At 41.1% G+C, this 24,171-nt stretch overlaps 1 protein-coding gene across 2 annotated transcripts in view; it reads left to right on the forward strand.

The window, feature by feature from the left end:
- The first annotated feature begins 362 nt into the window (after positions 1-362).
- Positions 363-24,171, forward strand: part of ATP2A2 (ATPase sarcoplasmic/endoplasmic reticulum Ca2+ transporting 2) — a 44,305-nt gene continuing 20,496 nt past the window's right edge. The window contains exons 1-6 of one of the 2 annotated variants that reach the window (XR_010744950.1): positions 363-704; positions 1,780-1,797; positions 1,889-1,971; positions 8,743-8,847; positions 12,312-12,450; positions 23,382-23,462. Coding sequence is in view for 1 of the 2 variants with exons in the window: in XM_066331710.1 (XP_066187807.1) it covers positions 587-704; positions 1,780-1,797; positions 1,889-1,971; positions 8,743-8,847; positions 12,312-12,450; positions 23,382-23,462 (544 nt within the window). In the remaining variant the exon portion in view is untranslated. The remainder of the gene's footprint in view (positions 705-1,779; positions 1,798-1,888; positions 1,972-8,742; positions 8,848-12,311; positions 12,451-23,381; positions 23,463-24,171) is intronic. The other variant, XM_066331710.1, reaches the window with a different exon arrangement.

The following is a 24,171-nucleotide window of genomic DNA, read 5'->3' on the forward strand; positions in this document are numbered from 1 at the left end:
GCTGCTAGAGGAGGAAGGAAGGGGGCGAGCCTGAACCTTGGCGGGCAGCGGGGCAGCTTCGGCTTTTTCTCCCCCGCGCCGTTATCGCCCTCTGTTACCGGGGGCGGCTCGCAGCCGCTGAGGCGAGCGGAGAGGCCGCTCGGCCACCTGGACGCGGCCCATCCCCGCAGGGCCCTGAGGCGACCGCGGCTCCGGGGGCCCGCGCTCTCCCCGCCCGGAGTCCCTCGTCCCCGCCGGAGAGGCGGCTCGGCTCCCTCGGAGCCGTGAGGGGGGGTGGGGGCTTTTTTTTTCTTTTTCTATTTTTTTTTAATTTTTTTTAAAAAGGCGCCTTTCCTTGGTTTTTTTTTCTTTTTCTTTTTTTTTTTTTTTTTTTAATTTTTAAATTTTTTTTCCCTGCCCCTCTGGGCCTCCTCCGCGAAGAGAGAGCTGTGTGCTCGGGCTCCTGTGCTGCGGGAGAGGGTCTATGGTGATAGCACGGGGGTGGTGAGGGCTGAGGAGGGGTCTCGCCGCCGCCGCTGAGGAGGAGGAGGAGAAGGGAGGAGGAAGAGGCGAGGCACGGCACCATTTGCTGCTCCCTGCCCTAGCCATGGAGAACGCGCACACAAAGACTGTGGAGGAAGTTTTGGCTTATTTCGGCGTCAACGAGAGCACCGGGCTCAGCCTCGAGCAAGTGAAGAAGCTGAAGGAGAAATGGGGCTCCAACGGTAGGTGAGGCGGCCCCGGCGCGGGGATGCTGCCGCCGGCGCTCGCCCTCTTCCCCCTGTGCTCCCTTTCCCAGCCTCTCTCCTCTCCCTCATCCTTGCCGGGGCCCTGTGCGAGGCCTAACGCGTGTGCACTGGCGAAGCCGGCATCTCTTCCAGGACCCGGAATAGGAGCGAGGGAGAGAAGATGGCTGACTTGAACTCCACCTCGTGGGTTTCTTTCAATCCCGAGCTCGCAGGGCTGCTCTGGGGAAGAGGGTGTCACCTCCGTTCCCTTTCACCCTAACGGTGGGAAACCTTCTTCCATTCTGAAATGAAGCTCTTTGGGGTTTAGGATTCGGCTTTTTTCCTTTTTTTTTCGTGCCTGTCTTGACCTTCATTTTCCCCAGCTTTTTAGCGCCTCTCAGCCCCTTATTTTCTATTCTCTCCAATCGGGACACAAAATTCAGTCGATTTTTTAAATCCTCGCTGCTTGGCTGTCCTAGTCCCTTCTGAACTCCCTTGCCGTTGTGTAAAAATGAAAATCTGAGAAGATTACACGGTGGAGGTGTTTTTTTTTAGCTTTAACACTGCTTTTATGCCTCTTGGATTACTAAATCTAGTTGCAGGAACATAAAGGGGAGAGCAGAAATAAGGGCATACCCTTAAAATGGAGGAAAGAATCTGAAATATTTTTAAGCAAGTTTGATGGTTTGTGTTTTTTTTTTTTTGAAGTGAATGTGGAGGAAAGGCTTTGTCAGAAAGCGTCTGTAAAGCGTTTTAAGCCTTTGACCCTTTGTGTGCAGCAACAGCAGAAGTCCCACAGCTGGCTGGAGTGATGACTTGGCTGAATTATAACCCTTGGCACATTCCCGCGAGCCTTGATGTGTCTCAAAATGCAAAACTCTCAGGCCCATTCACATAGTCCGGCGAAAAGAGCAGCCTTAGAGGGACTTTCAGTATGTCTGTCAAATCCAACCCAGCTGAGCGTGCAATTCAGGAAGAATATCTGGTGTGGATGCCTGATAATGTTCTAATGTGTTTCTTTGATGATTTCTTTTCTTTGACATGCTTCCTGGAAAAAATCTTCCACTGACAGAGCTGCCGGCAGAGGAAGGTGAGCATGGTTATGAAATCTTCTGCTAATTCTTGTTGATAATTCATTTTTGTAGATGTGCATGACTCAATGGCTTTGTTACATATTGCAGGAAAAACCTTACTCGAGCTTGTGATTGAACAATTTGAAGACTTACTAGTTAGAATTTTGTTGCTGGCCGCTTGCATATCTTTTGTAAGTATGATTTCTTTTTTTTTTTATTTCCTAGGGGCCTGTGTGGCAGTGACATATTCCAGTGTATATGACCTGTACATACTGAAATTGTTCTTTCTTGCTGAATAGATGCAAGATTGCTGTCTCTTAAATTAGTTCCTTGTGACGAGGTCTCTGTGTGCTAGCCAACAAAAATTTCAGGGAATCTTTCATTGCATGAGTCATAGGTACATAACTACACTAGACAGGTATTTTAAAAAGTGCTTCTCATTCAGCCCAGTATGCTTATTTGAGGTGGGATTTCCCAATGCTGCTGTTGGCTTTGAGAACTAACCTTGAGTAAGTAAGCGTTTAACTGGACATTCTTCTTGCCTTTGGGTTAATCTTTATCAAGCTCGATGTATAATCACTGGGAGACATTTTTGGATGCAATGCAGACTGTAAATAGAATCTACATGGCGAATATTCCAGTTGCCTTCCCTTCCTGATAATAGCAAGGTGACAGTTGTTGCTTTTGACAGTGACAAGAATGTTGACGGCTGTGATGGCACCATTGTTGACCAAATTTGGTAACTGACCTTTGGATACTCAAGTCATTAAATGGACATCTTGCTTTGCATACAGGACTAAAAGAACAAGAATGTTTTTAGCTTTTTTTTTTTTCTCTAAAAAAAACATGATTAGGCAATCTTCTTACATTATGTGTAAATGGTATGTGCTTGCTGAAAAACTGGAAAACGGAGTGAAGACTCAGAGAAGGAAGGAGAAGGCTGTATTTCTTGGGGAGCTGGACAACAGAAACAAAAGCTTGGCAGAATATTAAATTGTTTAGGTAGGGAGTAAAAGTTTACGGTAGACTTTGCCCTGGAGTTGTAATTAACTACTTGAAAAAAAAAAAAAATAAAAGCTGCAGCTCTTGAGGGGGAGTGGAAATTGTGGTGACTCTTTAGCTAAGGGCAAGCTAATTAGGATGGGCAGAGGAGAATGTGCTCTGGAGCTGTTGTGTGGTGGGGGAAGGGTTGCCCTGGTGCTGAGGTTTGTGCTGTGCTGGGGATCTGCTCTCCCCACACCAACACCTTCCAGAGGGCTCTGGCTTTGGGTCTGTAACTCACCACTACCAGCTGGGCAGGGACTGGTGACATCAGTCTGGACCGTGGAGACAGATGTGCTTCACTCACTCCTCTGCTTCCTGGAGAGGAAATCAGGCTGGCTATTGAAAATTGAGTAAACACTCAGTCAAAAGCTTTTTTTTTTTACCCACCCCCCCCCCCCCCCTTCTTTCCCCTTTTCCTCACAGAGGGTGAGAAAGGGATGTCTTTTTGTTCCTGGAAAGTCAGGAGTGTTTCTGTCATCTCACGAGACAAATGACAGCACAGAAGTTTGTTAGTCTTCCTTGCCAAAGCGCGTTAGTTGTTTTTACCATAAACAAGTAAGTGAAAAATCAGATTCCCTGAAGTAAAGCTTTGACTGCTGAGTCTGAGTAAGTATGAGACCAGACTGACAGAGGTCATAGAACATACACTGCTGAGTCCTCATGGAAAACTTGATTAGTAGCTGAATTCAGTTGCTTTTTTCAGTATGGTTAATTTTCCTGTCTAATTAAGAGGAGACTGTAGTCTAATAGAGTGTGGGATAGATCTGGGTTCTCTGCTTCTGTGCAGCTGACATGGTACATGACCTTGGGCTGCTGCTCTGCCTTTTCTGTCTCCTATTTTGGAGTTACAGAGGCACACTGAATTAATGTTAGAAGTAAAGATTTTTCTCTGATGAGAAGTAAAAACCCCCGTATATATTATAATTTTGATACTTTAAAAGCTCTTCTTCTCTGTGTTTGTTTTTGGTGTTTTCATTGCTCAGAAGGTGATCCTATTATCTGTTTTTCTTAGGTTTTAACACTTTTTCTTGATGAAAGCATAATACAGACTTTTGTAGTAGCTGTAAAGCACCACTGGATATGTTGATACAAGGGATTGCATTACTGCAAAAATAGGATGTAATTACATCACCTAATTTCTGGTGTTCTTGGCCAGCTGTACATTGTCTGTTTAGAAAAAAAATCAAGATTCAGGTATGAGAAAGAGGATCTCGAAGTGCATAGATGATTTTTTTCTCTGCGTGTTGAGGGAGTTTTTATGGTGGTTGTGTTGCAATCGTAAATCATAATAGTTTATTGCTGTTAGAACTGCCCGCACAGTGACACACATCTGTAGCACTGAGACCTGCATTAGGTTTTGTGCAGAAACATCCCTTCTTCTGGAGAGTATAAACTCGTGTTGAGAGTGCCTTTTGTGCCCTCTGCTCCCACACTGCCTGTCAGGTACGTGTCAGTGAAGGAACTCAGAGCAGCAGCTCAATCTGTGTCAGGCTGATTGCCGGGGTCAGATGCTGCGTGTTTGTGGGCTGTGGATCCTGTGTCCTACATTCCAGGTCAGAACTGCTGTAAGAGATGTGCCTGGTTAGTGACAGCCTTAAGTATGGCTTTTGAAGAGAAACGGTATAAATAATTTCTGGTGGTGAGTAAATGGATCTGTGAATAGACTTGTCTCGGTCTTCTGTTGGCTCTGTGAAGCCTCTGCAGAAATAAACTCTTGGAGTGTGTTCATGGCTTTTAATTCTTCATACTTGTGATCTACGGTGTTTACTGAAAAGAACAGCTTGCTTTGCTGTTATAAATGATTTTGACAGGTCGCAAAACGTTAACTGCATCTGATGTAGAATAATTCCTTGGTGAAGTGTGGATGCTTTAAGCAGTGATGTGTGCTGAACTCTGCAGTCTTAGCTCTGCATCACACAGTGGGTTTCCTCCTACAAGGTGCAATGTAGGCTATAAACTCTTCCAAAACTTGAAGTGTTTGTACAGCATCCTAAGAGCATTCCCTCCCCTCAATTATTCCTTTGATTCTGAAGCTGACTTAGAAGGGAATGTCCTGAGCATGTTTTCTAATAGTGGATGTCTGTGTTTAGATTAAAACAATACACCATGCTTTAGCCCAGAGATTATAATAGCCTGTAAATTAGCATGAGTATAACCTAGTTTGTGATAAAAGGTGAGAGTGAAGGTCTTTGTGGAGGAAGTAGGATGGCTTTGCCCTGAAATCACCCCAAAAGCTACCTGTAAAGGTCAGCATCAGTGAGTGTGTGGCACAAGATAAGGGTTGCTATACAATGTGACACTGACATGCTTTTAGCTAAACTTAGATTGCTCATTAGCATGAGGGCAGGGGTGATAAAAATGTGAGAAGTCATTGTGATTGCGTTCTGTGTTGTACAAATTAAACTCTGAGCGACGAGAATCTTTCTTTTTTCTTCTCTTATTGCTGTGATAAACAATATATTTATTTTCAGAAATGTGGAGTAACATCTGATGGGTGCTTAGAGTCTGTGAACTCAGTGAAATTTTAAAGTTTGTGCTTGTACATGTGGCCAAGATATTTTGGTTTGTGTTTGAGATTTTTTTTTTCTCCTGACCTTGTGTAGCGGACAAAAATTTCTACTGAATCATGGAACTGAAATTGGGAGGTTTTTCATGAATGTTACCTGGTGTTCAGTATAACTGACAACATGGAGGGAACAGGACTACTGAGATAGCTTAAAAATAAGCATATGCAAACTAATTTGGATTGAAAAGAGAAATCAGTAAAAGAGGGGTTTCTGAGCAATAGTTGATACTGTCCAAAATATATTACAACTGAAATCGCATTATCCTGTGAGAAGAAAACTCTTAAAGGCAGTCCATGCATTTTGTATGACCTTTAATTAATCCAGGACTTCTCTTTGTTGGGATGAGATCTTACCTCTCCCAGCTTGCTTCTGAGTTCCCATTGTCAGACTGAAAACCAAACAAAAATCCTTGTTTGGTTGCTGACAACAAAGTGTTTGCTTTTCCTCTGTTAGTGGTGAGCGGGTACAGCCTGCTGGGCAACACAGTTCTGTCTCCAAACTCCCATTCTCCAATGCCACTGCTGTTACTCAACGATACATAGTCATCTGAGGTGACTTGTCTCCATGACTTCCCTGACAATGGAAATGGAAATGGAAAAAGCTGTGAGGGCACTTGTGCTGTTTCAGCCACTTCCATCAGTGCTCACCTCATTGCTGGCCGACTTTGGCATCGTACCTCTGCCCCCTTCTTACAAATACCCAGTGCTGTTTGCCTGTCATTGTGTATGTTTTGCCTCAGAGTCCTGCAGGTCCACCCCATTAGGCTTTGTTTAAAATAGGCTCTGCAAGCCGTAGCTCTGGCAGCCCTAAAGCAAATATACTGAATGAAAGTTGTCCTTTAAGCTGCTTATGTTGGCTGTTGATATGGGGCTTTTATCTCTTGCTATTATTTCCCTTATATTTTTAGGCTTGCGTTTCTCTTGAGCAATTATCTTTTTTTTTCCTTATTTTTCCTACTCTTTCTTAAAACATGGTGACTTTACCTATTGACAGTAGTGCCTGACCAGAGCATTGGAGATCAATGACCTGGAAATTAAGCTGTTCTGCATGTGAGTCTTAAAGTGATTAGGGCTGAAAAATGGTGGGGCCCTTCTGAGTAGAAATTGAAAAAAAAAAAGAAAAAGAGATCTCTGACTGTAAACCTCTCCAGGGTCTTAAAAGTATGCTGGTGGAAACTTCCTGACAAGGACTCAGTGACTTGGACAAGAATTGTCTGGTCTTTACCAGGCCTTGGCGTATAGTCTGTTGTTACTAAAAATGCAAAGTTAAATATTTGTTATTGCTTGTTCTACTTCCTCTTTGTTTTCCTTGGCTTTGTTTTGGTTGTTTTTTTTTTTTACTTCAGGCTGCTATCAAATAATAAACCTGATCTGTTACAGAATGTTATGTGTATCACAAATACTCTAAATGAAGTGTTAATATAGCTGTAGTCTGCTATAGCAAAACCAAGAACTTGCAATCTGGTTATTTTATGTTTACTAAATTGTTCTAGAAGGAGGATTGTTCCGCTGATGGTAATTGTGTAGAAACTTCTGGAGAGAGAAATGTGTAGTGCTGGATTCCAGGGTTAACTAGATACTTCACTTTAGTCTTGTCACAGATTGATAATTTCATCAAAAATACCAGCAGTGAAGGTTTAAACCATCAGACTCTATACTCTCAGGATCTCTAATTTGAGTTCATCTGCTCTTTTTGAAATAATGGATTATTGAAAGAGAAGATCCCTTGAAAACTTAATTTTGACTCTCCTTGACATACTTGTATCTTGCTGTCCTTGCAGCTCCTTCCCCTACCTCTGGAAGTTGTGGCCTTTCTCAATCTTATTTTACAACATACGTGGTCTTAAACCAGAGAAGATTCTGGTTTTACATCCTGTGAAGCAGATGTTTTATTCCAGTTAACCTTGTAGGTGCCTGCTCAGATAAGCACATCACAGCGTAATTGAATTTATTTGCTTTGTTTGGAAGCAGAGTGGGCTCTACAGAATTCCAATAAAAAGGGAGGGAAGAAGCAGATTCTGATGGCAGCGTGTGACCTGGTGTGTGCTGAGAGCTCTGGAAATGCCCCCATGGCACAAGGATGTGTGTGGGGTGAGCACAGACAGCAGAGCCCGTGGCAGGAGCTGTTCCAGGGCTTGGAGAGCAGAGATGTGGAGAAATCCCAACTAAATGTTCTGCAGGGGGATTACATAGACCCTCAAAGTGTTGCCAGTTGGAATGTTGCAGTGGTATTAATCACCACCTGGATCTTACAAGTTTATCCCTTTTGTAATAAAAATTTATTGTTGCATTGGGTTTGCCTGACAGTCTGTTTTCAGCTTGAGGCTTTCATGCTGCTGCTCCTTCCTTCTGACATCCTGGAGTGTCTCACAATTGAGCAATAGCTCGGAGCAGCATGTTGGTGGAATCATGGGCTTGCTTTAGTAACAGTTTGCTCGCTGCAGTCTTCGAGTGATTCAGAGTGCTGTTGCCTGACTACCAGCCCTAATTATCTCAACACGTTGTTCCTATTTACTGTCACTTTCCAGGCTTCCTGTTGCTCAACATGTTGATGAAAATGCTCTTCCTCTCTGGTCATGTTGACTTGACTTTTCATCAGTGACTCCAGCACTCTGCAGAGGCATTGGCATGTTGAAGTCAAGTGAATGACAGATGCCTAAAACTGGAGTGCACTTTTAAAACAATCGAATCAAAATAAAATATCTATGTGAAGCCTTTTATGCAAGTCCTCAAGTTTGATTTACCTTTTAAAATCCAATTTTGAGTTTTATCAGCTACTTGGTTTACAATCCAGCTTCAGATATAACTATGCCATCACTTAGATAATTCAGTATGACACAACTTGTATTTAAACAAGTAGATGCTTATTTTTTTGCATCTACTCACCGAAAACTTCTAAAACTGTTTCCATTTATGTGGCTAAGTTAGTGGTAAAGGGCAATTAACGTGCTTAAAATTCGGATTCTGGCAAGATTTTAGTGTTTTAAGTAGTCACCCTAATTTATGTCCTGTTTTATGCAGTAATGAAATATTTTTTTCATTGTCATAACTATTGTCACAACTTCTGCTTTCACTTCTGAAGCAACAGTAGCAATTGTTTCCCAGATAAATAGCTTGCTCCTTTAAAAGAAGAGCGGCCTCTAAAATGAACTTTGTACTACTTTAGTAAAGATTCTTTTTCTCCTTTTCCATTGCGTTTTGCCAACTCATTCATGAATTACAAAACTACAAACTTGGTCGATTGAGGGGTTTCCAGAAGTGCTCAAGTCTAAGCAGCTGAAACTTAGCAGACATGAGGTTTGCAAGGTGTCTGTGTAAATCAGGAGTTTAAATCACTGTGTTTCTCTTTCAGGTCCTGGCCTGGTTTGAAGAAGGTGAAGAAACAATCACAGCATTTGTAGAGCCTTTTGTAATCTTACTTATATTAGTAGCCAATGCAATTGTGGGAGTGTGGCAGGTATGCAGTGACTTTTACAGCATCAAATCACAAATGTTTTGGGGTTTTATGGTTTAAAAGGAAGCACTGTACCCTGTAGTGTTGGGTGTTCTTACAAAGCAAGTAGGATGTGTTGCTGTCTTTGGATTCCTGAGAGTCAGCAAACCATAAAGCTTCTCAACCGAAAGTGTTGACTTAAAGGTAAAATGAAAGCTTTAGAAGTGTTGCCAGAAAGGCAGAATGCCCATCAGTGCGTTTGGCCACACACTGCTGAACACATGAACGAGACAGGCCAGAATAAAGCCCTGAATTCAGGCAATAAATCAGACCTTGCAAAGCTGAGAACAATTGGAGTGCTTTGCCTGGGTTTTTTCCTGGCTAAGGAGCAAAGGATGGAGCACTTGTAATCTTGTTTCTTGTCTGTTTCCTCTTGAGACAACTGTTGTGTTTTAGTAAATTATTAATACAGTATTAATGCTCCCTGTTCAATCACTGTAGTACCTATTAAGTGTACATCCAAAGACTGCATGTCTGTCAAAAGGCACAAGTTTCTTCTGAAAACATCTAAATAGCATAAAACTTTTTCTATGCTGTTGGCTGTGATATTAATTTGATGCCTTTTTATAAATCATATAGACAGTAGTATCATAACATAAAATAACACTTCACGAGATGCCAAAACAAAAATGTTCCTATCACTTCAGTTTGCTAATTTGATCACTTTAGACAGCAGTTATTTTGTTAGAAGTTTTTTTCTGCAGATAAAAATGTTCTAGGATTTTTATGGTAAGTTCTTAGTATGATTGGTTGGTTTTGTTGGTTTTTTTTTCCTAAAGGGAGGATGCTAGCATGACATAATCACTTGCTCTCTCCGTGCATGAGGCTTCATGCTTTAAAAAATAGCAAACTGGTAAAAATAACAAAAATTAAGAGGAGTCGTCCCATTAATACATTACAGCATATTAGAGAGGACACTCTGCCTGCTGGAAGAAGTGGCCTGGAGTGGCATTGATGCACATTCCTGTGCTATCCCAAGTGAGCTGGCTGAAGAGTGTTCCTCAAAATTCAGTTTCCAGCAGTACCCACTGCTTAGTTACTTGCTGCCCAACCTGCTGGGGCAGGTGTGCAGGGAAGAGATAATGTGGGTCAAGGGGTGACAGCATTGCCCCCTTAAATGACATTTTATATTCAAGTCTTCATAAAGTAATTGTGCAAGAGTTAAACATTAACTTGAAACTCCTGCAGTTCTGCAGGTACTAGTTTTAAGCATGAAATGGAAGGTAGAGCTGTCTGTAGAGTCTGAGGATTTTTCTTGTGTTTCCCTGTTGTAGGAAATAATCGGGGGTTTTTCAGGTGTCTCAGTATGCAAAGAGCACCTCTGTGTATTTCTACATGCATGGAACTTCATTGTGAAAGAGTTGCTGCGCAGATGAAGTGACTCATTCCTTGTTCTAATGGGCATGGAAAATCAGCCACAGTACACAGTCTCCACCCATAAATGTATCTGTTCCTACAGGTACCAGATGTGAGCACTGAGTCACGGCTCTGCCGCCCTCAGCCTTTCCTCTCACGGTCACCTTTCCCCAGGAGCCACCTGCCAGTGCTTCAGTGCCTGCAGGATACTCTGGCTACCATAACTTGAGGCAAACTGCAGCAGAAGGGCTCAGTCTAGCACGCTGAGCTGGCTGATGGAGCTGAATCATGGAATTGTTGAGGGTGGAAAAGGTCTTTCAGATCATCAAGTCGCACCGTTAACCCAGCACTGCCAAGGCCAGCACGAAACCATGTCCCTGAGGGCCACATGTACATCTTTTACATACCTGCAGGCATGGTGGTTCATCCACTTGCCTGAGCAGCGTGTTTGGGTGCCTGACAGCCATTTCTGTGAAGAAATTGTGCCAATATCCATTCTAAAGTTCTCCTGGTGCAACTTGGATGTTTGTTCTTGTTCCGTTCCTTTTCTAGAGAGTGACAAGGTCCCCCCCGAGCCTCCTTTTCTCCAATCTGAGCCCTGCTCCCTCAGGTGCTTCAGGTCCTTCCCCAACTCTGTTTTCCTTCTCTGGTCATGCTCCAGCCCCTTCGTGTCCTTCGTGTCATGAGGGGCCCAAAATTGCCTCCAGAACTGGAGGTGCCTCGGGGTGCCCATCCCCTGTGCTGGGCTCTGCTCTGATCTTACTGGCTGCACTATTTCTGCTCCAAGCCACGTGCCATTGGCTTTTTTGGCCACCTGGCTCATCGTGTTCAATTTTTATTTCTCCTTTTGGAGGAGAAGTTCTGTTGAAGTAACCTTGCTTTTGTGGGACTTAAGGTTTTGCCTCACAGTGACTCATAACCCACAGAAAAGCAATGTTGGTGTTGCAGTGCTGAGGAACAGAGTTAATTCACCTGGTAGAATATGAGGCTGGTATTACATGCAGCTTTATGGGTCCGTGCTGGTATCTGCACTCTCAGACCTGAGCTGTGCCATGTAAATGTTAGTTCCTTAAGGTAGTTTTGGTAACACTCATTTTCAGCTACACTTTTACAAGGAACTAGTGAGTTCCTCAGCATTTGAATTTCTGGATGGTTTTGTTTCTGCTTTGACATCCAAGGAGGAATTTTTTATTATCTGGAAGGGCTGATGTATATTTGAAGGGCAGATGTTCTAAAAACTCTGTGCACTCTACCATTATCTATAATTTTCAGGGCTAAATGACATTTGTTCTTGTCAATAGGCAGGGAAATGGAAAATAAGTTCCTTCTCCAAGAGCTGGAGAAGGAGCACTGATAAGCTGCTGGTTTCTGCAGTTATTCTTTATCCAGGTGGCATCACAACACGGATACCAATCTCTGCTTGTGCTCAGTGGGAGGACTGCAGCTGAGATAGGGAAGCTGTTGTGTTAATGGGAATCAAAAGGTTGTTCTGTGTGAGGATTCATCTGAATTTATAAATTGTTAAGAGATTCTGGGCAAGTTTCTAGTGTAAGCTTTAATTTCACTTCAGCATGCCTTGCTTTGCTGAAACAAAGTTGATAAGTTGGCTTCATCATAACTTGATCCTTGAATTGTGTCAGAAAATAAAATTCAGCAGTGCTGGTCCACACCAGGCTGAGTGTAAGCTGCTCCAGCCAAGGTACAACCAGCACCTGCATCCACAAATCTTAATTCTGTTCAGTGCTTTTTATAACATCCAAAGGCATCCCCATATGTGACATGGAACTCTTTGTGTGGCCTCCCTGCCACAACACAGTGGCTATTCTTGATGGAAAATGCTGCAGGGTTTAAATAAACAATTTCTGTGTTCTAAAGGCCCGCTAACACCTGAATTGCTAATGATTTCCAGTCAGCAGCCTGATAAGGGGAGGGGACACAAAATGTTCCCTGTGAAGAAATATAGCTGAGTTGAGTCGGTAGCATTCATATGATAATGCTTTTCAAAAATCAGATCTGACAGGCTTATTTTTCCTTGAAGGCTTTCAAAATTACACATTTTTGCTGTCTTTTAGGAAAGGAATGCTGAAAACGCTATTGAAGCTCTTAAAGAATATGAACCAGAGATGGGCAAAGTGTATCGACAGGACCGAAAAAGTGTCCAGAGGATTAAAGCAAGAGACATTGTCCCAGGTGATATCGTGGAAGTGGCAGGTAAGACCCACTTATGTGGTGCATACATGCATTAGCATATTAATGTAAAATTGTTGTGGGGCTTTGTCTTAATGATTTGAGGCCCTGGGGGGAGTTTTCAAAGACTCCTAAGTATATGCTTCGCTTAAGAACAATCTTGTTCCTGTTCATCTGTAATTACTTTAAATGTGCGTTTGTGCGGAGGGGATTGTTTTTCAAATTGCCACTTAGTTTAATTGGTAAGTCTAAAAGCAGAGCATCTTAACTGGAGTTGTGGTTTTAACACTTGTCACCAATTTAAAGTCTGGTATTGTTGTGTCTGGTTTCAGAGTGTCTTAAAACTTGTTTGCTTTTCTGTCACAAAAGTAGATGTTTGTTCCTGGTTTTAACATGTGTTTAGTTTCGTTAGATTTGGGAGTGCAGAGATTTTATTTGGTCACGCTCTGTTATTTCATGTGAATGTGTTTCTCCAGCTCTTAGACTTGTGGTAGCAGTGCCTTTGAACTTCTCCTCACAAATGTCTTCTGTCCTCTCAGCAAGTATGACTGGCACATGACTTCACTGTTTTCTTATCTTCCATAATTCTTTATTGCTTCTTCTCACAATTTGCTGCACAGATCTCAAATACATGAGCTATTCAGAGTAGAGTTCCCTGTTTCTCCTGGGTAAGCTTTTGAAGTGCCAGTCTTAAAACTGGGCTTCACTGGACTTTTGCTTTCTAATGAGAGCTTTCTGATATCTTAGTTTTGCTCTAAAAGGTGTGTCTTTGTTTGGAAGGAGTGCAAAAATAGAAGGGTTATGTACTTATAGCTAAAACTCCCTCATTTGGGTGATAATGCCATAGTAATAACTTTTTCTCTAAACTGGGCTTGACTGTTCCTTCCCAGATAAAACTAGGTGGCTCTTGCTGAGTGTCAGGAGTGTTGCATGCTCAGATTTTGTAGGTCATTATCAACTGTTAACTGAGTGATTTTTCCTTTGGGAGCAATGCAGGGTGTACATCAAACTTACTTTGCACTCGTGTCACTTTGATTTTAGAGGTGGTAGCTGTCTCAAGAGGAGATAAATATATACCCTTAAACTTGACTATCCTCCCGTTTTAATTAGCAGGCAAAGAGAGTGTGCACTCAGAATGAAGTTGGTGTTGGCTGCCTGCCCAGCTTTCATTCCTTGAGAAACTTTTAACGTTGGCTGAGCCCCATCTCAAGCCCCTGTTTTGTGCACAGGGTGATTCAGCTACAAATCCAAACCCAAGGTGGTGATAGTGAAATGAAGGGTGGACTGTGATGCCTTGTCACTGTGCTCTCTGCCTCAGTGCCCCTGCTCTGCACGGCCAGAGCTGTGTGCTCTGCAAAGGGGGGTTGTTTCTGCTGGCTTTGACGTGTCCTTTTGAGGCAAACAGAGCTTGTATCAATTACAGACTCTGCAGTAGATGTCTGGGCCAAATCCTTATCCTGTTTTTAAATGTCAGCGATGGAATGGTGGTTTTGGAAGGAGTTTTCGCCATGGGAATACACTTGGGTTGTGTTTTTTGGTACTTTAAAGGAGAATTGGTAGAATTCTGAGTTGATGACTTGTGTGTTTTGGTTTTGAGTATCACTGAGGAGAAATGCTGCATTTTGATGCTCTGGCAGGTGTCTAGAGCACAGAACACTTTCTCCTTGATTCACTGACGTTTCAGAAGAGGTACAGATTGTGTTTTCATCTTCAAATTTAGCTCTGCCTTTATTCTGTATGAGAACACCTGAGGGATGTTTGGGCTTTTACTTACCTGCTGTGTATTGTCAGTACCAATAAAATCAATTACTCTGTTTAAAAGGCCCGTGTCTGAGGGAGAAAAACGAACTGGGAATAACCAATGTGCCTGTTACACCAGGCTGCCTTTAACAAGCTTAGTGTCCTCTTCATTGTAGGGTTACTATTGCATTATTTTAAAATCTGCTTGTAGAACAGTGGCTGAGTCCAGCATATGTAGAATTGATTTTTTTTTTTAATAGAGACAAGCTTAAGCCAGTTTGCTCCTGTAGAAACACAAAAAATATCCAAGTTTATGCCTGTCCTTTAAGATAGGTGGTCTGGCTTGTTGATGGACTGTGGAAGTTTTTCTGGGTAAGATCCTCACTTAAATTTGTGGCTCAAACACAGTTAAATTACCTTCACTTGAAGCTGCAGTTGATTATAAGTCATGTGGATGCTTAATAGAGAACTCAGTGCTTCAGTGTAACACAGCTTCCAACGCTGAAATAATAAATTCTTGTAACTAGACCATGATGAAGTTCTAATTGCAATCAAACTGAGAAAAGCCACAGAGCAAGTAGAGAAGAGCCAATAAATGCAACTGTGTCCCAGCATTGGTGTCAAGACCTGGAGGTGAGAGAGACTCTGTGCATGCCTGTGCCTCAAGTGCAGGAGGACTGTGATGGCCTTTGACATGGTGTTTGCAAAAAGATGGCCATGTAGGGAAGTGACAGAGCCCTCCATGCTGGGGTGCATATCTGCCTGTGGAATTCCTGGCAAAGTGACAATGACATTTGTGTGTCCAGGCAAATATCTTTCAACCCAGTGGCATAAACAACCAGGTGATTGGTTTCTCCCCTGTGCTGATAACTAACAGTGGACAAATTTCTACAAGTCATCCCTTGCACAATAATTCTATGTAATGCTGTAGCAGCTTTGCTGATTTGAGATAGCTGTGTGTGGGTCTGACACAGAGGTAACTTCGTTGTAGGGACTGTTAGATTGCTTTTGATACATGCAGACATCAATTTCTTAGCTGCATGTTGTTAGGAAGACTTTCCTCCGTGTTCTCTTCAGCAGAGATGGTGGAAAAGGTGAACAGGAGCTGTTTGGGATGCTGGGATCACAAATTTGGGATGTGTGCCTTAAATTTGCTTGCAGATCTGTGGTGGGCATGGTTCTCAGAAGCTGTAGTGTGTGATGGTTACTAAGCTACAGAGTTTTTCTTAGAATTGATGAAGTGACAAACATCCAGATGCTGTCCTCACATGGCTTTTCAGTTTGTCTGCCTTTAAATGGATTATCATGTTGTTGTAGAAGCTGGAGTAAGTTGGAGAGTATACTCTAAATTTGTAACCAGGGGATATCTTAATAGATTTGATACACTTTGGTTTAGTTGAGTTTTTTGTTTGCTGGGTTAAAGTGACATTTTAAAGAGAAATTTAGAAGAGCAGGGCCCTACTTCTAACAAGTTTTGTGTGAAGTTCAGCCTGAAAAAATTTGGATTAACTGGTTGTAAATCATGGGGTTTTTTATAGAAGCACATTTGGGAACAGAAATGACCTTTGTTCGTTTCCGCTGTATTTTCCTGTCTAAAATTTTCTGGAGTAGACACAGTAGATCTGAGTTTCTGTAATTTAATAAATGAAAGTTCAATAGTTGCAGTCAGTAAATGACCAAAGCACAGCCACAGTAGTTCCTCTTTTCCCTGAGTTTCTGAAGGATGGTTCTTGTCATCTGTTACTGTATCTGTAACTACTCACCATGTTAAAAATATACACAGAGTTGCCAGAAGCTGTTCCTTATTAAATTAGAGTGTATTCCAGAAACTTTAGTTTCATACCTGGCACAGAGTAGGCAAGAACTACTCTGAGGCTTTAAATTCCAACTGTAGAGCACTTCAGGACTCTTGAGTTCCTTATAATAGAAGAAAGATCAATTTTGGGGTAAAGAAGATCAGGAAGGAAGGTTCTTGATGTGAATAATGTCACAGTCCCATGTGAAGAGCTCCAGTTTCTCCCTGGTAGTACCACTGAAAACATGGATGTTGCAGGTCGTTGTTACTCTAAACATCTGGGTTCTTGTGCCTGTGTTCCTTTTCTAACTGGGATTGATTTTCACACTCAGTATTAGAGATGCAGGTTTATGTTTTCTGGGAAAGTCTTGAGATGGGAGAAAATAAGGACAAGGATAGAGGAAAGGAGCCCAGAACAGAGACCTGCTGAAGGCTGTCCTAAAGCAAACTGCTGAGAGCTTCTCTTGATGGGGGAAAAGAATTGACTGCAAATGTTGTGGGTGTTTCCTTACCCAGGTGCAAACTGTTGGATCTGGGTTTTAAGGCACGTTTTGCCTTTTTTTTTTTTTTTTTTTTCCCCTGAAGTACTAGTTTTGAACCAGAAAGGACAGGAAAGATCAGTGGTTAATAAATACATGTATGAGTAGTGCATAAATCTGTGAGCTTCAGTGAGCACATCAGAAGCAGCTTGGGGATAACCAGACACAGTCCAAACTCCATTCCACACTTCACTGGAGTCTGGAGTTACGTGAGGTTCAACTCAGGGCACAGCCTAAACTTCTACCACTTTTAACCCACATCGGAAATATTGCAAAACACCTTTACAATTTTTACCCCAATTCTTGTAGCCTTTTCCTTCAGAGTTAGCAAACTGTTTGGTAAAAATAGCAAAGCTAATTCTGGTTTGGTTGGTTGAAGATTGAGAATCTCCCTGATATTCTGTACTCTGACAGAACTGATACTGTGTGGGTTTTATTATAAGCACAAATAGTACTGAACAAAAAGCTTGAACATCAAGGTAATGTTCAGTTATTACTGTATTACCCTGACACAGGAAGCTTTTATTTTTTTAAAGGCTAAAGAAAACTTGTACTTGAAACTTTGCTGCACTTCCAAAATTTTAGCTCTTGGTTCTTCTCTTCCTCAAATGCAGCATAACTTGGAAAAAGGACTTCAGCCTTGGTGTGAAGAAGTTGTTCTCCACCTGACCTGGCTTAAGTTGAAGCTTAACTTACCAGTCTGTTCTTTCTGCTGTTAGATATTTTTATAGGCTGATCACAAGAGTTTTCCATCTAGTAGGCAGTGGTATAAATAGATCCACTAATTAAAAGCTAAAACTAGACAAATGTGGTTTAGAAATGAGTGCAGACTTAGAAGCAGGGTCCCTGTCCATCAGCACATCTTATCTAATGTTCTGGTGCCCTCTTCAGAGAGAATGACAAGTCTGGTTTTAGAGAATGAAAAGGAACAAGTTAAGAAAAATTCAGGTCTTATGTACCATTTAACACAGTATCTCCGTTTTTCTCAACCCCCAGTTTTGACCTGGAAATATTTTGCTACAAGAAAGCAAAGCTTTTCCTGTCCTTTTGTCTTTCTTTGGTGAGAAAATAATACACATGTATTGCTTAAAAAATTTTAACCTGTACCTTGTATAGTTCCTGGGCTAGGATATTCACACCTTGCATCCACTGCACAGGAAGCTCTGGGGATATTTTCTGTCTGCCCAGAATGGAGAAAGTGGATGATAGAAGCTGTTTCATACACGTTGTCTAAAGCAAAGAATGAATTTAGATGTGTTGTTCTATCACCTTGTTAGTGAAAGCAAGTGCTGTTTTACTACTATGGTTACAACTGTTGGGCTTTTGTTGGTGTTATCTGTCTCGTTGGAAAATAAATTTTACCTTCCTGGTTTGGAGTGGAAACTCAGACCTAAAATTTGGTTCATAATCCCTCTTCTAATTTTGACACTTAGACATTCTTGGCCTTGTATGAAAGTGTAGATGGACTCGATTATGTTCCTGTTTTGTAGAGCTTGTGATTTTTGGTACCATTTTATTATGCCCTGTTCAGGAAGTGTTAAATACTTAAAACCCGTTACTACGGAAGAAAAATGATGTTTGTGATGGTCTGAGGAAATCCAGCACAATAGGAAGATGAGGTTGTCAGTGTACAAGGAGGGAAGAGGAGCTAAGCTGAGCTTGTGTCAGGAAGTTTAATACAAAACCCAGTTGTGCTGGAGCAGCTCTACCTCTAAATAAAAGCAAACAGTTCTGTTCAGGTGTGAGCTTTAAATATTACTGTTCCCAGCAGCACTCAGTTCAACACTCAGAGAATCCTCAGTTCTGTTGAAGTGTGTAGCATCCCTTAGCTGTTACTTTAAATCTATTCATTTCAGTTCTTAAACTGAGTTTTTCAGTTCTTCATGTAGGATGTTTCACTTGCTTCAGTTTATTACTAAATATTCATGCAATGGTGTGTGCTGTAGTTTAGAGGATAAACTTACTTTTGGGTAAGAGGGGACTGAAATGACTGACTCCTAAGGAAACTAAATATCTCACTAGGAAAAGTGCTTTAGATAACTGTCCCAGTATTATGTCATGTTAAACCAGAAAACAGTTGCTAACACTTTGCATTTTGGCAAAAGAATTAATATTTTTCCTTCAGATGATACAACCCTGTGTATTTTCACTCAGATGTTATAGTAAGCAGTGTGGTAGCTTATATCTGCTAAACTTGATAGATTAAAATGCTAAATGCTAAAATTAAAGCACCCTAATAAAGCAGGAAAAGGCCCATAGTGTCTTAAAAACCAAAATACATCAACTTGTCAGCAATGAATCTTAATATATTAAGCCTTTTTTTTGTTTTCTTCTCACCATTTGGTGATTTATGGCAATTGGTCTGGGGATGCTTTTACTGAGTTTCAGGAACTGTTTGTGTTCAAAAACTGTTCAACTATAGAATAATTGGAGCTGTACTGATAATCTTTATTACAAAAGTCCAGTTCCAACCCCCAACGTGCTGATAGCAGATCTAGGGTGGCACTGGTTTTGGTTAATGATAAACATAAATAAGAAAGTGTGAGGTTCATAATGTATATAAACAGCTCCTCTGATGTCTACAGGAAGAATTCCCTTCCCTTGCTGTGATCACAAAGATGGACTTTCTGCAAACAGATGACTTTCTTTGCTAAGAAGAGGAAATGTTCTTGTAACACATTAACATGAAAAAGAAGGAAAACTTTTCATTTTTTATAATGTACCTGCCTGTAAACGTGAGCAAGTCTCCAAGGGTGTGAGGGGTCAGAGTTAACAGAGCTGATACTGGTGTTCAAAGTTCACATTTCAGGCAGTAATTTTGTTCTGAGGACTGTTCTGTAGCATAGTGGCTCTTGGGGTACAGTTAATATTGCTTCCTGAGCCCATTGTCACCAGTAGTTTTGATTAGAAAAATCTGGAATCTGAATCTTAAATGACTCTGTTGAGATATGGTCTAATAATTTGAGACTTGAAAGATGAGTGTGGTCCTGTTGTAATCTAAAGTTCTGTGTTAGTACCTAGAAGTAACCAAAAATACAAGGGACTGAAATCCACTCAGCTTTAGTAGTTATTTTCCATCCACCTTCACTGTTTTAGAATATGTGTCCCATCACTTCTGCACATCCTCCTGGGCTGCTTAAAGCACAGACTGCCATAGCCTGCAAAATAATTACGGTATTTTAGCTGTAGAGGTCTCCCAGAGAGTGTCTCAAACCATTGTCTGACAGAATTCTGAAATTAAATATTTAATTTTATTGCCTTGCTGGAAACTGGTAAAGTGTTGAAAGGGATATCAGTGCTCAAATGAAACTCCCAGGTAATGAGTTGATCATTGCACTGTAGGACTCAGTGCCAAGTATAAAATTGGGATTCAGGTTGCTTAGTACATTCTGTACTTGATTTGGGACAAGTCTGGGGAGAAGCAGGGTTGGAACTGTGTAAAAAATCAAATATGTATGTCAGTGACTGTTCATATGGAGAGAACTTGACCCATAACACTGCCACAGCACTGGGAGCAGGAAGATAAGGGCTGGGGAACTTTATAAACTTGAGAAGAAAGGCTGGAGTGTTGGGTGTGATCAGTGGGAGTTTTGGAAGGTAACGTTGCTGGTTAGGTGGCTGAAGAGCCCAATATTTGAAAGCACTGAATTACCTGTTTTCAGTGAAAAAATGTGGCTTCTTTAAAGCAGCTGACATAAACTTTAAATTCATATTCAAATTCATAAGAACGAAGTACTGCTCCAGTTTCTACCAAGCAGAAATTGTAAATTGTCTGTTTCAGTGTAGACTCATGCACAGCTAAATAAAATAGATATTTGTCTTTCTTAACCCCCTGTCGTGACCAGGTTGTTTTTAAACCAGCTCCTTTATTGTGTGCTGAAGCTCAGTATTAAAATTCTAAAATCCTGTGCATGAGTAAAAGGATTCTGTGGGTAAAGCTGTCATGATTCAAAGCAAACCCTTCTCTCACTCCTCCAAACAGCAGTCAGTGCTGCAGTTAGTGGGGCTGTTTTAATCACTAGTTATATATTTGGCTACATTATGTTTCAGAACACGTACCTGGGCAGTTTTGAAAGCAGCTTATTTTATTTCTTCAGAGCTGTTGTGAAAATCAAGGGACTATTTAGGATTAAAACTTTCAGTTGAAATAATGGATGAAAATATTTCTGCAACTGACTTTTTGTTTTAGATGTCAGACTGTGGAATTATATCATTTACTGTAGCAGCTCTGTGCTGAGCAACACAAATACATAATCACTTTCTCATTTCTTCCAAGCCTTGGGTATTACTTCCATTGGTTCCGTGGAGTGAATTATATGAATTTTAAAAAGCCTCTCAAAATACAACACCAACCCCATATTTTTTTTTACTGTTCTGAAGTATACATTAAAAAAGACCTTCTCTTTGTAGATGAGAGCTGTAGTACACTGCTCACTGAAAATTTCCTGTGGTTCCTCTCTGTCATAGGATGACTTCCTATTTATATTAAGTTTCAGTTGCGCTCTTGGAAGTATATTCAAGACTCTAAATGACTTAGTCTCATAGTTGTTACTTTACAAAGAGCTGTTTAAAATGTCTCCGTAATTGACCCTGACACACAGCTTTCCTGCCTTTTGGAAATGCCTTGAATATTTCACTGCAGCCTTCCCAGTCGGAGAGGGTGAGTGAATAATGTGTCTTATCTTAAATCGTTGAGATAAATTTATAAAGCTGCGTTGTCACAATAAATTTTACACTTCAGTTCTGGTGATTCAGGCAATTGATAACAACAGCAGTAGTTTTCATGGAGATACTGATGTTGAATCTCAGCACTCTGTTAGAGGGGTCTCTCCAAGTATTTTAAGTCTTGTGAATATTGAGTTTGAAACAACTTGGAGCAGATCAGAAGTAGGTTAGAAAATCACTTGTGAACTTTACCATATGTTCTGCCCAGTAGCTTGATAGTTTTAAGATTTTTTTTTTTTAACAGCTACTTTCTTGTGTTCTACATCTTCACCAGTGTTGCCAGACGTGGTGGATGTGGGCTGGCTGGAGTTTTGCAGCTCTCTGGAGATGTTTGTGCAGGTTGCCAGACCTCTCAGCACGTTGCTCTGAGGGCTTGGCCTGTCCAGCCATATCTGAAAAGCAGCTGCTACTGTGTGTCTGCAAATAACCCTCCTCTGGACACCAGGAGAGCAATTGAATAGTTTTGCCTTTTTTGGCCTAGGTCACCGTTTGTCTAAGGCTATTTTCTCTTGCTGCTCAAGGGCATTGTGGCTTAAATTAGTTTTCACATGGTGTAATGACACGTTTGTGGCTGGCTTTTTGTGCCTTCATATACACATGCTCCCGAAGATAGATGTGTAACTCTACAGGCAAAACTGTACAATCTTTTGCTGGTTTTAGTGGTTGGAGTGACTCTGAATTTACAGGAAGTCACATGGTGCAGGTTTTCCTAATGTTTGAAGTGGCACTTCATTCTCCTCTTCAGGGTTTTATTCCACAGCTTTCCACTCCAGGGTGTGAGGGGTTGGATGAGCCAAGGCTGTGACACCACTGTGGAGTTTTTAATGATATTATTTCTTAATGTGCATTATTGCTGCTGATTGCATAAGCAGTTCCTGCAGGAATTGCAGCTTATTTTAATTTCACTGCAGGGACACAGATTCCACCTACTGAAAAAATCAGCTGTCTTTAGTTGGTTATTCTCCCTTCTTTTTCTTGCCATTATTTTATAATAATATAGCTGACACTTGAATGCTTGCAGTGTTAAATTACATTAGGAGTGTTCAATCATGTGTTAATTAGCAATATTGACATGCAGAATGTAGAACCCCTCCGTGTGAATCAGAAATGTGCCTCATTAATATGCTTTAGCAAGTTAATTTGCATGAAGCCATTTATTTGCAGTAGGCACAAAATGGTAGAGCTTTAGTTTATTTCTTAAAAACTAGGAAAAGCTGGGTAAGAGGAAGTAGGAAGGGAGAAGAATTAATGCTGAGGTGTTAAGGATGCTGGAGCTTAACTGACAACTGGATTTATTACTCTGCCATTTTTAGGAGTGTGGTGGTGTTAACTTTTATCATCTGCTGCCTTTGTGTCTCAAGCACTTGTTAGTGGATGTTTTGTTGTTTGTGGGTTGTTTGTTGTATTATTTTCTTTTCTTCAGTGTTGTCTTTTGCAAAATAGAAATGTGCATGACAAGATCAACACAGCAGAGAGCTGTGAAAATTGTAACTGGGATATGGATTGTGGTTATTTAATAGAGCAGCATTACTGGAAAATAAAGCTACTGTGTGATCTGAGGTTAACTTCCAACTCTGAAACATCTGGCAGAATTCAAAGTATAACATTACAAGAGCATATTTGCAGAAGCACGTTATTCTCACAATTTGTGCCAAAGAAAAGGAAAATACAACTTCTTTTAGTTTTCTAAATAAATAGATGTGGATAATGTAATCTTTGGAGAGCAGAGGACTCACTTTGGGCACAGAGAAAACAACTCAAAGGCTCTGCAGGACCAGTTGTTCTGAAAAGGGAACTGAATTCATCTTAGCTACGGGTTTTGATTGTTTATAAATACGTCTTCTGAAATTGATACCTTGCTCTTGAGAATGTTTTCCCTTTGCTTTCAAGTGGCTGTGTGGCTAGAAAAACAATCCAGTGATTTACAGCTTCTTTCTTGGAGGTTAGGTAGGGGCAAGTCTAAATTGCCAAAGTGTATTGGACACTCAGAAAATGGGAGTATTGCAAGTCACAAAAGCAGCAATCAGCTGCTGGTGACCTCAGTTATCTGTGCAGTTAGTGGAGAATCGTTTTTCTGGCTGATGGAGGTAGGGGACACTTGGTCAGTAATCTGTGAAACAGCAAAATTCTCACTTTGTCTTGTCATTTCTTTGTAGTTGGAGACAAGGTTCCTGCTGATATAAGAATTACTTCTATCAAATCTACAACTCTAAGGGTAGACCAGTCAATTCTCACAGGTACAGTTTCTGTGACTTTTATGTAATTAGGTGCATAATTGAAAGTGCCTTTTCACCATTTGTTTGCAATGATCCATTAGAAACAAGCCTGCAGCTATTGAAGTTCTCTGCAGTCAAGTGCAGTAAATTTCTGATCTGGTAACTTCCAGAGAGGCTGAATGTGTTGCTTCATCATTGGCTTTGTTTTCCCTTTAGTGCAAGGGATGAACATTCTTACTGAGTCTTGTAATGCTTTTTTGGTCTTCCACTTCCCCCAGCAGACACGAGCAATTTGTGGGAAACCAAAATTTAAAAAAAAAAAAAGGAATTTCTTTTCTAGTTCACGGAGTCTTCTAGGTTTGAACATCATGTCACCACTCCAATATGAAAGTATGTAAATCTTACTAAATGTCTTCTGCAACAGGAGAGAACAACTTTTGCAATGCTGGCAGCTTTTAAGCTGCCACTAAAAACTCAGTGCACTCGAGCCTTATTTGCTCAAATTCTGTGCACACACATTCGTGTGTTTTCTGGTACCAGCCCTCAAATGCAGGAACTATTTTTAGAGCCCTCTTCAGATTTGTTGAAAACCAAACGAAGTAGCAGCACTTCTGAATATAGGAAAGAAGCTGGGAATCAACCAAGCATGCTACAAGAGTTTTCTTTCAGCTGGAACATGGAGATCTGTCTGCCTGTTTTGGTAGCATAAATTAATGTTAACTAGCTCTGA

The sequence above is a fragment of the Sylvia atricapilla genome, chromosome 17 (assembly GCF_009819655.1).
Source record: "Sylvia atricapilla isolate bSylAtr1 chromosome 17, bSylAtr1.pri, whole genome shotgun sequence".
NCBI lineage: Eukaryota > Metazoa > Chordata > Aves > Passeriformes > Sylviidae > Sylvia > Sylvia atricapilla.